Source organism: Pungitius pungitius, chromosome 6 (genome assembly GCF_949316345.1).
Source record: "Pungitius pungitius chromosome 6, fPunPun2.1, whole genome shotgun sequence".
Lineage (NCBI taxonomy): Eukaryota > Metazoa > Chordata > Actinopteri > Perciformes > Gasterosteidae > Pungitius > Pungitius pungitius.
The window spans coordinates 349,038-361,463 of NC_084905.1; the positions used below are offsets into that span (position 1 = coordinate 349,038).

The 12,426-nt window shown below is 44.0% G+C and overlaps 2 protein-coding genes across 2 annotated transcripts; both read left to right on the forward strand.

The window, feature by feature from the left end:
- Positions 1-5,917: 5,917 nt before the first annotated feature.
- On the forward strand, positions 5,918-8,927 carry LOC119196455 (fibroleukin-like). The gene has a single exon (XM_062563064.1). It carries the CDS (start codon positions 6,793-6,795, stop codon positions 7,573-7,575), a length of 783 nt encoding a protein of 260 aa, XP_062419048.1. The 5' UTR covers positions 5,918-6,792; the 3' UTR covers positions 7,576-8,927.
- Positions 8,928-8,935: 8 nt separating this feature from the next.
- fam185a (family with sequence similarity 185 member A) lies at positions 8,936-12,154 on the forward strand. Its single transcript, XM_037452160.2, has 8 exons — positions 8,936-9,484; positions 9,608-9,717; positions 10,144-10,236; positions 10,386-10,524; positions 11,239-11,280; positions 11,368-11,463; positions 11,550-11,684; positions 11,773-12,154. Exons 1-8 carry the CDS (start codon positions 9,049-9,051, stop codon positions 11,889-11,891), a joined length of 1,170 nt encoding a protein of 389 aa, XP_037308057.2. The 5' UTR covers positions 8,936-9,048; the 3' UTR covers positions 11,892-12,154.
- Positions 12,155-12,426: the final 272 nt, after the last annotated feature.

Sequence of the window (12,426 nt, forward strand, 5' to 3'; positions counted from 1 at the left end):
CAGTGGAATAAAATTGACTGGATTGGTTTATAATTTCCAGCAGGCAGGTTGAGTGTGGTGTTCCAAGGGCCTGGCGCTGCACTACGGCAGTCGTTGGGTTCACTCCAGTCCAGTTAGAAATGGGACACTTATGCACATAACAGACCCGACGACAATGGCTCCCCTGCCCAAAGTGGAAGGAGATGAGGTGGTCTGCCAGGAAGCCCAGGCAGCTCAGCTGGACTGATGTTCACATGTTTGTTCCCGTCTGCACGGAAAAAACCAAAGTGTTTACACAATTGAAGACAGAGAGCGGACCGAGCCAGCTTACAGGGGGAATTCAAAACACTTCAGGGCAGCCTTATGAGAAAAAAAAACAGCTGTCCATAAATGGGTAAAGCCAGTAGTGAGGGTAGAATTGGGAATAATAGAGTTCCTAGTAGTACTTTGCAAAACAAAATAGATTCATCAACATAAGCAGCTATCAAATGAATTGAACCCTTTCAATCTTTATTGTTTTTCATGCATCAAATTAGTTTGTTGTGTAATTTCTGCTCGGCAGTGCTATAAAAGATGGGGCTCTTCCATAATAAATAAAGACAGCCTAGTGTCTCTCTTGAGTGTAAACATTTCTCTCAAACTATTTCCCAGTGTAAGTGTTGAAGTGCTGAAGTGACGTTGGAAGGTGAAAGAACACTTACACTCGGCTTTTATCCAGACTTTCACTTCCAATGACTAATGACCTCATTAGCTTAGAATATATACTTTAAAGTCATATGGCATGCTTTGAAAGCTGGTCATTGTCTTAATATATCATAATGCTTCTATTTTGTCTTGTTGAAACATACGGCTTCTAGCTTATACAGAGACTACTCTCACACGGATTTGTGTTGTTAAGCCACAGGGCCCTTTCTTCAGACACAATTTGCTTGTTTCTTATTTAGTTCTGTTCAAACTTTATTCCTGTTTCCATCTCTAACCTGATACTTCCCACACCCTGTCACTAAACAAATGGTTTCTTTTGTCATTATCAAAGAACAGCTGAGGAATCTCTCCAGCTTTATGTAGTTAGAGCGACCGGCCAATGAAAGAGACGGAGAACAAAAATGCACAAGGGTCATGTTTCATTGCAGGCTTAAAAAAAGAAAAGAGTGTTTAGGTGGAGTAATAAGTCATAAAAACGGACCCATTAATGAAATATCAAACACTGGCATTGCATATTACTTGTATCTCGGATGTGATATTTACACCCCGGGTCTGAGAAACTATGCCTCATTACCTAAACTCCCTGCTGAGCGAATGCCTCATTTAGTTCATGTGACTGTGGGGGGGTTTTTCAACTCTAAATTAGCAAAGAATCAAAATCTTGGATGAGAAAACAATCACACACAGGAGGCTTAGTCTCTCCAGCCAGAGACCGCCTCACCACTTCTAAACACTTGTTGAGAATTCGTACAGTGAGAATAAAGTCAATAACACGCAGGAGATGTGTCTCCCCGGGCATTACGTTTGAATCAAACGCCCTTCATGGATACAGCGGACATTCCTGACTTTCATTACTCAGAAGCTCAAGTGCACCATGCAGCTTACATTAAAATCAAACACGTCTCTACAAATCTGAGTAACAACCTCTTGACAGGAGCAGCAGCTAATATTTTGCTTCAGATGCATTTTCTGACCTGTCACATCTGTCACTCACGTGTCTGTGGGAAGACACTGACACACATGCATACTCAAGGCCATGAAGCACGTAGAACATCAGCGCATCATGGCCTGAGGATGCGTTACAAATGCTCTTTATTAAGTGGTGTGATTAAAATCAAGAAACAATGGAATGTAATAACAGGATTACACAAAGGCACATGTATTCACAGTTTGTGATTTTTCGTGACTGTTACGGCTAATCCTGCTAATTATGAGTTATGAAGAAGAAATAATCTGGCATTTCCTCATGCTATCATCCACTATCTCACAAAGACCATCTACTATCTACAATCCTCCTCTCACTATTGTTTTTTTCAGCCGTTTCTCTCTCAAAGCTTCGCCCTCCTTGTTTCTCTCTCAGACTTTCTTTCCAATGAACAGCTCCATCAGTGCCCCCACCCTCGCCTTCTCCCTCCCACCTTACCTCCTCCTCTCACTGCCACTGTCTCAAACTGAGGTGGGTCTTTTCTACACTCTCTCCTTCTGATCCTTTCCCTCTTTACTCTCAGGACGTCATGGGGCTACCAGCACTGTGCATATTTGGGACCCTGCTGGCCCTCTCAAGTCTTTTTTCGACCACAGCAACCTCAGGGGAAGGAGGACTCCTGGGGGATCAGGGATTTGGACCGTGTGCTGCAACTCTGAGACCCGAGGGGCCGTGCAGACCCGGGCGGGATGAGAGCATGTGCCCATACCAATTCAGTCTGCCGCCACTGACGATTCATTTGCCAAAGCAGCTCAGAGATCTGGAGAAGCTTGTCAATGATTTGCAGAAGCTGAAGGACAATGTGGACCAACTGAGGACGATGTGTGCAGATTGTAAAGTGAGCCAAACTGTGACACAGAGTGGAAGGCAACGAGAAGAAAAACACGGAGAGCTGAATGAGGGCATAGATACACATGAGGAAGAGATGAACAGGCTGAATGAGAGAAATCCTGAAAGGCCAATCGATTTCAGCCAGAAGTGCGGGAAAGACAGTGGAAAAGTGGGAAAGACTACGGGAGAATCTGGCAGCACTGACTCAGAAAAAAGAACGATATTGGAGGAGAAAGAGAAAGAGAGCGGTAAAGGGGTTGTAAAAGAAACTAAGAGAGAAAACCTCCTAAAAGAAGTGACCAAAAAAGATGAAAAGACAAAGAAGGCAAAAGGTAAGGACAAACCGGTGCCCACCGCTGCTGGATGTGAGAGGATAGTGGATATGTTCAGAAAAAAGGTTGTGGAAAAAAATAGGGACACGGACAGTAGCAGAGACAAAGATAGAAGAGTAAATTCAAAGGGAGATCAGGATGATGCAGAAGAGAATGGAAAAAGGAAAAGTAATGTAAAAAATAATGAAAAAACAGCAGAAAGTGACCAACACATGTGGCGAGATGAAAGAGAGGAAATAAGCAAAAAGACCCAAACTGAAGAAGACATCGGCCGTGATGAAATAAAGATGTCTGAGGGTCATGATGAGCATATAAATAAGCAGAAAGATCAGGATGGAGAGAAAGGGGAAAAGGAAATGGAAAAGGGAATAAAAGTGGAGGAAAATAATCAGAAAACTACACAGATTGAAAGCATCGGACGTGCAGAACATATTCTTAAAAGGGAGGAAGTGGAAGACGGGGAGATTGGAGCGGAGATCAAAACAGAAGGAGAAAAAACAGTGGTGAGTGTACAGAGAGACATGAGTGGAGAATTAGCATCCAGCAAGACAACTGAGAGGACAGACTTTGTTTCAATCAGCTCTATAATTAATTTAGCTCCGTTGTCTGACTCCACGGGCTCAAACAAAGAAGTAACCTTTACATCACCTTTTCCACCTCCTCCTTTGTCCAGCAGCACCACACATTTGATCACAGATGTCAATCCAGGAATGAAACAGGTTGTTGACGGACTATCCAACCAAGGCACAGGCCAAGGAGGAGCTGGCATCTCTGGGCACCCAAAGCTGTATCCAGAGGAAGGCTTTAGGACCACAAGTTGGCCCAAAACAACAGCTACAATAAACACATTGGGTGATCCCAGACTCCAGATAACCAGTCCCATTTCATGGTCCCCCTCCACAACCAGCGTAGGACCTGTCACATCAACTACGGCAACCACGACTCCTCGTCAGGGTTTACTCACAACTTCATTTCCAGGAGGCGCACATCGCACCAGATGGACGGCTTCAAAGAACAGCAGCTCAAACACCAAGACTGGTGGGAATCTTCCACCAGGTCGAGGACAGGAGCCTGGGGAAAAGCAGAAACCCGTAATTACACCCGATGGAGGCCAAAAGTTTAAAAATCCGAAGAATGATCATAAACCTGACCGAGCCCCATTGCCGGACAGAAAGACTAAACATGACCAGAAGCCGAAACCTTCTTTTGAAAAACTTAAACCTGGCAAAGAACCAAATCGAGGCCAGATTCCAAAACCTGACCATGGAACTGATCATTTACCAACCAATCAATATTTTAAAACCACTCAAGCACCTACAACTGAACAAAACCAGTTCATTCAAAAGCCAAAATCTCATCAGAAGCTTATGCCTCCTGCACAGAGGACCACATCTCCTCAAAGAACTCAAACTGTCAAGGAAACGGGCACTGACCCTCAATCTGACCAAGAGCCGGAATCTGTTGAAATCAAAATGAATCAAGACTCAAAACTTGAGAAAAAGACGGTTAATCATGTCCAAACCGACGAGCCTGACCAAACAGAAAAACCTCACAAAAAGCTGAAAAGTGAAGAAAAAGATCAACCTGATCCAAGGTCAACGACTAGAGAATATTTCACACCTGTTCAAACGCCTCCATCAAAATTAATGGTAAATTCTGGTGAAAATCCTTTGCTTGAGCCTAAATCTGTCAAAGAGTCAACACCTGGACATGAGCTTACACCTGACCGTGTCCTAATCAAACATCCTGATCCAAAACCCAAACCCGGACAGAAAATACTGGAAATAAACCAAAAGCCGAAACTCGACCAAAAACATCCAGAGCTTCCAACAGACCAAAAGACCAAACCAAAGGCAAGGACAAGACCTGAAGATCCACGGCGAACCAATCAAAGGATACAGCCACCTCGCCCTGACCAAACGCCCCATCCCAAACCCAAATCTGTTCCTGACCAAACGCCCCATCCCAAACCCAAATCTGTTCCTGACCAAACGCCCCATCCCAAACCCAAATCTGTTCCTGACCAAACGCCCCATCCCAAACCCAAATCTGTTCCTGACCAAACGCCCCATCCCAAACCCAAATCTGTTCCTGACCAAGCGCCCCATCCCAAACCCAAATCTTTTCCTGACCAAACGCCCCATCACAAACCCAAATCTGTTCCTGACCAAATTCCTTCGGCAGAATCCAACAGAACACCCAAACCGAGGCCTCCACAGAGACGCAGGCCACCAGCCGGGTTCACAGTCCGGCCAGGAGCAACACCTCTTCAAAGGCTGAAAGCTGCACTGCGACTGAAGCCAAGCCCAATGACCAAAACAGATTTAGGTCCTCTTCAAATCGGCGAAACTACTACAAAAGGCCTCCAAAATCCTCCAGCTGACTTGCCAGCTGCACCTGGATCTGTAACGGAGAGTTCTGCAGTCAGTGTCTCCCCAGTGGATGTAGAGGTCATTCACAGCTTGGTGCAAACTATCACTCTGGGACCAAAGATCTCACACAGCATGAATATGTCTGATGAGAGGCCGCAAACAGTCAGTCGAGTCCCATCTGTCCCAAACGAAATCCCCCGCGGGATCCTCCCAAGTGTTGCCCCCAGCACCGGCCCGGGATCCACCGACCCAAAACAAGCCTCCAATACTGAGACCAGCTTTCAAGATGAGATGGTTGACAATGTGGAGGAAATAGCACCCAGAACGTTTCCAGACCCAGAGGACGTGATGATTCCAGTCCCCACCCCCAGTGCCTCAACTAGTTCCACGACCAGCCCTGACCTGAGGTCAGCAACCCCTTCCACCTCTGGCCCCGAGCCCCCAGCTGCTGAGTCTTCCACTCCCAGTGCACGCGAGCTGCGTGTCAAAATCCACCAGGTGGATGCTTTCTTCAGTAACAGCCTGAGTCCAAATGGAAGACCACCGGACGGGCCTCCAGAAGACCACCCAGAGGAGAACCAAGGAGGCAGCAGGCCTGAGAGCAAACCATCTAAAGGCAAGATATGTTCTTGATGCCATTAAAGCAAGCAAGTCTTTCTTTTGCATGCAAGCTCTACTGTGTAATTCCACTTAACGTGGGTAACTTTATGGAGGATTGTGGTTGTTATTAACAAAGCTTTCCCATAAGTGGCATTGATAGCAGCACCAACACTTGTGTGGTCATTTTTGTTAAATCAATAAACGTATTTACAAAGAGGAATTAAAAAATCAAGAGAGGAGAAGAGCCAGATGCAACTTCACAATTTAATTCTCTAAAATTTACAACCGACCTGATGAAACCCGTTTGGGTTTTGTTGACATTACATCACAATCATTTGCCTGAAAGTTTACTGTTCCACAGTTTGAGAAGTATTTAAAAGCTTATAAGTGTATTACTCACTCAGCAAACTGGTGTGCTATGAGCTGAAAGGATCTGAAGATAGAGGACCACACAGTGAGTACTGAGGAACCGCGTATGAATTATACCTAAGATCCATTTTGTACCACACGTCATGGAAGGATTTTTCATGTGTAGAAAAGTGCGTAACTGCGTGGGTGATTATGAATAAAAACACAATTGGACCAAAGGAATACATCAGTTTAACGCGTGAGTCCAAAGTGCTGCACATGCACACTACAATGGAAGTAGTTGCTAATCTCAATAAATATAGTTTACATTTGTGATATATTTGTGATTTATTCAATACTTTGAAAATGCCGGCGCTGTTTTGACAAACTAAAAACCTACAACTACATTAGTCTGTAAAAAACCACAACGTGATTTTAAAGTGTGTCTGTTTATATACTTTGGCGGTCCACCTGGAACTTCATGAAAAGCATTCAATGTGTTCACAGTGTTTGCCCTGACCTGCTGCATTGTGACCTCACTTAATACACTTCAATACATGGATCAAAGCTGCATGATGATATTTCCCAATTTAACAAATGAGTGAAAGGACATTGGTTTGATCACTGTCTAAACAAGGGCATGTTTTATTCAGGAGATTCTGTGAAAAAGCTGTCCATAATCCTTATAATTGCTTTTCCATTGTCCTTATCTATAGTTACCATGGTGAGAGACTGCTCTGACCAACTGCTCAGAGGAAGCAATAAAAGCGGAGTGTACCTGGTGACCCCTGACCTCCGCAGCAGAAGCTTCCCGGTCTTCTGCGACATGGAGCTGGATGCGGGAGGATGGACGCTGCTGCAGCGCAGACAGGACGGCAGCGTGAGTTTTAACCGCACTTGGGATGAGTACCGATCAGGCTTCGGGGAGCTGGATGGAGGGGAGTTCTGGCTGGGCAACCACATGATCCACCTGCTGACACGGGACAGGTACATGGTGCTGCGGGTGGAGCTGGAGGACTTCGATGGCGTGATGGAGTATGCAGAGTACGAGCACTTCAGGGTTGCCAGTGAAAGGATGCACTACAGACTGACGGTAGGCGCTTACTCGGGTACCGCTGGTGATGCTCTCCGCTTCAGCAAAAGTTATGATCACAACAACAAGGCCTTCACCACGCCGGACAGGGACAACGACCGCTATCCATCCGGGAACTGCGGGGCCTACTATAGTTCAGGCTGGTGGTTTGATTCCTGCATGGCTGCCAATCTCAACGGGAAATACTACGTGGGGAGCTACAAGGGAGTGCGAGATGGGATTTTCTGGGGAACGTGGCGTAACATATCCACAGAGTATTACCCAACCAATGAGAGGCAGTCATTTAAAATGGTCAGGATGATGATCCGACCAAAGAGCTTTGCACCATGAACCTTGACTCCACCAGGACATCGATTTAATAAACCCTTCTATATCCTTGACATAGTTATTGTTTACTCCTAATACAAGGCTGCTGCCTTGTGGTGTTTGATTCTGCAATAATGATTTGTTCACAGAATAATATGACAATTACTGAGGATGTACATTGTTACAAAGGAAATTATTATAACTACATTGTAACTTTTTTATAACATTTTAATATTAATATATTTGTGTTTTTTTATTATTGGAAATTAACCATGAGAGACGGAAATGGGTGGTGCAGCGGATGATCTTTTATTATTGAATTACTGGAAAGCGAGTTGAAGGTTGATTGAAGATATATGAGATGTATTGAAATAACGACTGTTGTTATAATGAATAAAATAAATAAAAATGTTAAAAATACAAACATGGTTTTGCCTGTTTCTCATTCTATGTATAAAAAACACTTGTTTTAAGACACAAGTTCCCTACAGCCTATGCAGAGAGACTGACGTCACCTTCTCTGGTGCGACTGATTGGACAAGACTTTAAAAAGAGGCGGGGCTATATTTATACAAGCCTGTGACTTCCTGCTTGTCAAGATATTTATTTTGTCCAGGACTAAGACCAGAAGTTAAGTATTTTGCCGTCAACATAAAAGAACAAAAAATCTGGGGAGGTTACAGTCTGTTGGTAATTTGGGCAATTATTCCATCTAAAATAGATGAAAACAGAGCTATTGTATGGAAATTCAATTTAGAGTTATTTATGTATTTGTAGATATGGACTACAAAGTCCATCATCTGATGACACGAGGTGGGCTTTGCCATCACGGCTTATCTTGATGTGCTGTCGTAAAAAGGATCACTTTCTCTCTCGTTTCAATGCTGTGTTTACAAGGTTCTAAAAGCATTTCTTTTCTTTTCAAATGACCACACAGCAAACCAGGCAGTATTCCAGCACAGCGTTTGTTGTCACAGGGCGCTCTAGCAGGTAAATGTGGTCATAGCAATGGAAAGACATATTGTTAAATCTATATACATTTTTGTATAATTCTATATACATACACACATATATGATTCATAATGTAATACCGGAAGACTATCTGAGTATAAAAGTATAAAATAAGCTTCGAAACAAATCCTGCCTCAAAATATAATTAAGAAATGTACCCGTCTGAACTTTTATCATTCTATTTACAACTTACAATTGTATTGGTTACTCATATTTTGTTCTTTTATCTGGTAATACCTTTCTCATTTTATTATAGTAACACGTTTAAATGTGTGTGTAAGGCAAATTACACCAAGGCTCAATAGTTTTATTCTATCACTTTACTTTTCCTAATCGTAGTTGACGCTTTAATCTGAAAACTCGTACCGGAAATGCCAGTATTTTCGCTGACATCACCAGCCTCGCCGGACGGACCGTGTTACCTGAATGGCAGCTCGTGGGTCCAGCGTGTTGACGGTACCGAGCTGAAGCAGCAGCTCGTTCGACATGTTCTGGTGCTCAGCAGGTCGGGCGGGATGTGTCAGACTTCTACGCTGCCGGTCCCGCGCAGTCTGTTCCGGGACCCCCACGACCCCGCAACGTCCTCTGGTCACCTCCCGCTTCTTCTCCCGATCTGCCCGCACGAGGTGTCCGTCCCGCGAGGGGGGGACCCCGCCTCTGAAGCAGTGGGCCCTGGCGGCGAGCCCCTTCGGCACGGTGCGCGCGCAGCTCGGCTGCAGCATCTCCGTCCGCCCGCTGGACCTGCACGCGTACCCGGAGGCGGACCGAGTCTTCGTCGCGGTCCACGGACCAGACACCGGGCAGGAGGTCGGCCTGGATCACCTACACGTCCACTACGACGACCAGAGCAACGAGCTGCTCGTCTCTGCGGGGGGGCTCAAGAGCAGCGCGTCGGTCCACCTGACGGCACCGATCAAGAGTAGTGAGTGTCTCCTGTTAGTGGAGTTACAGAAAAGCGACATTTGGGTAACAATGTAATAGTGATGCCACAGGTCAGACTTTTTTAAAGCAGTTGACACAGTGTCTGATGTCCTTCTTTTCTCAGATCTCTTCATCACTACTCAAGGGGAGGGTAACGTGCAAGTGAAGAACATGGAGTGTGATATCTGCAAGGTGCAGACAGAGAAGGGAAACTGTTTGCTGCACTCTGTCAAGGTAGATGGTGGCTACACAAACTACTGCTTCAGGGAGACGAGACATGTAAAACCAAGCCCACATGCACAGATACATACACGGATATTTGATAGATTGTGTGACCCTTTCCTTCTTACTTCATACAACTGTACGAGAAGCCACAAAACCAATCGTATTGATCTTCAAACACGTCTATCTCAAATCTGACTAATACGTGGGGAAGAGAGTATATCTTAAAGACCACATCCGTGTTTCCCTAAAATAATTACTTTTTGTTTTCCATAACCAAAGGTTAGGTTTTTTTTTTTTTTTTTCAAACTCCTATATTTTTAAATCTTAACAGTTGCTAAGATTAAACAGTCGACTTCAGACGGTGGTTTTAGAATGGATGATGTCTTCAGACAAAAATTCCCATTATCAGTTGTTTCTCTGTTTTTTGTTTCTCAGGGTCATCGTGTGGAGGTCCGGTCCCATGGGGGACATGTCACAGGGGTGGGCAGTATCCATGGCAATGTGGACATCAGCACACGCGGAGACGGCGTAAGGACAGTACACCGTGCAGTCGTTAGAGGGCGGCAGCACGCCGCACACACGGTGCACGCTACCCCTCTGGTTTAAGGACTGAAACCAGGTGGAATGAACACCAGCTGGCTCCGGTCCTGTGCAGTGATTTAGTGCTCTGTTTGCAGGGGGTGGATGTCCAAAAGCTTCAGGGGAACCAAATGAATATTTCAACAGAACGTGGCCCTCTAAAGGTCAAAGCCATCTATGCTGAATCCAGCTGCCTCTCCTCCTGCTCCGGGAGGGTCCAACTGGGGAACGTACACGGTGAGCAGCATCATCTACATGTATGTTGTTTGTGTGGTTGTCAGGGCTGCAGCCAAACTCACATATAAAGCATCGAAATAAGAGGAAAATGTTGCATTCAATTCATTACATGTGTGTCAAAAACATTTGTTTTTCATCATTTTGTTGTTCATTGTCTTGTTCAGTGGCATTTTAACACATGGACAGGAAGAGCTGCCAACCCTATAATTAATAGGCAATCCACTCCCACTATTTGAGCCTGCCTCAATAACAATTACATTTTATATTTTGTAATTAATCGGCTACCCGTAGTTCACTTCCTCAGTTGGTCCGTATTATAGAGCATTTACATGACATGTAATGTCTTGTTATGGCTCCATAAGCCATTCACACAGCTGCATTAGGTTAACTTGGTTTTGTAAAGGAGCACTTTGGTATGTCAGGAATCCCTGGCTGTAAACCAACTTTTGCTCATATTGTTTATTTCTGCTAATTATTTTATCCTGTAAAGTTGGCTTTTAAAAGTGCTTTATAAATAAAGTTGACATTGACATTAATGCAAACCGAGCCTATTAAAATGATTTATGTGTTTGTAACTTATCTTTATCTCTTTAACTGCAGTGATGCAGATTTATGATGCATAAAGTCTGGGATAGAGGCTTTCCTTAGTGGTGAAGCGTTATAAATGTTGTAATTTGTTGGTAAAACAACTGACTGCTTTGATTCCCCATGAAGGTAAAGCCACTGTGAAGAACATGTCTGGAGACACAGTTATCGGTGAGCACGCTGCACTCGGCACTGATTGCACAATGAATTCCGTGTAACTCTATCAGTTAAAAGCCAAACACATTTCTCCTTTTGCAGATGGTTCCAATAGTGTCCTTGAGGTGTCCTCTCACAGCGGGGCCATTGACGTCTACGTGGGAGATGGTGGCAGCGCCCAAATCCACAGTCAGGAAGGTAAACGTGCATCGCTTCGTCTGCGAGGTCTATGAGGTTCATCAGTATTTCTCCCTGTTTATTGCTGGTTGCTCTGCTGTGTGTAGGAGCGGTGTGTGTGCGTGTCCCCTCCTCGCTGAAAGCTGAGATGCAGCTGTGTGGAACATCGGTGGATATCAGCCCAGATGTTGTACTGCATGGAGTAACAAACAACACAAGTGAAGGCCAAACCACCGTTACAGGTGAGCAGTTATTCTTCCTGACGTCACACACAACACATTCATCTTCCTTCACTGTATTTCTCTCTCTGCTGATTTGCTTCGCTCTCAGGTCACATAAATGGAAAGTCTCCAGCTGACCAGAGGGTTCGAGTTCGGTCGGACAGAAGCTCCGTCAGACTGAAAACACAAAGCTGGTTTCAATCCCTGAAGCTGGGGGCTGATTTATGAGGTTTATATGACAGATATTTACCGTCACTCCTCACGTAGGCATGTAAAACATTGTGCTCAGGTTATACTGTACTTTGAATAAATAAATGATATATCATGTACAGTATTGAACTGATATTCTTCCTATCTGCATTAAAAAAATGTTCTATGAACGGTATGTAAATGCCACTTGCAAAAGGTTAGTCCCTCCATAAAATAAAGTGAAATGAAATGAACAAATAAATCTAGTTTAACACACAAAAAATCTAAATATATATATACATACACATACTGTATATAGACAGATGCCGTTGCACTCTTAAAATAATTATTTTTTGAAAAAGCTCAGCCAGTTTCAGAAAAATGGAGAAAAAAAAGTACAAAAACCTCTATTTATTTCCTACTATATTATATGTATAGAATTCAAAATGTATGTAATGTAGTTCTCAATATTAAATCTGGATTCCAATATTTTAAGACTGAAGTAGTTTGAGTACCTGAGAGATATATTTCAACACCAAGACTTTTGACTTTTGGAACAATGTAGAGCAATAAA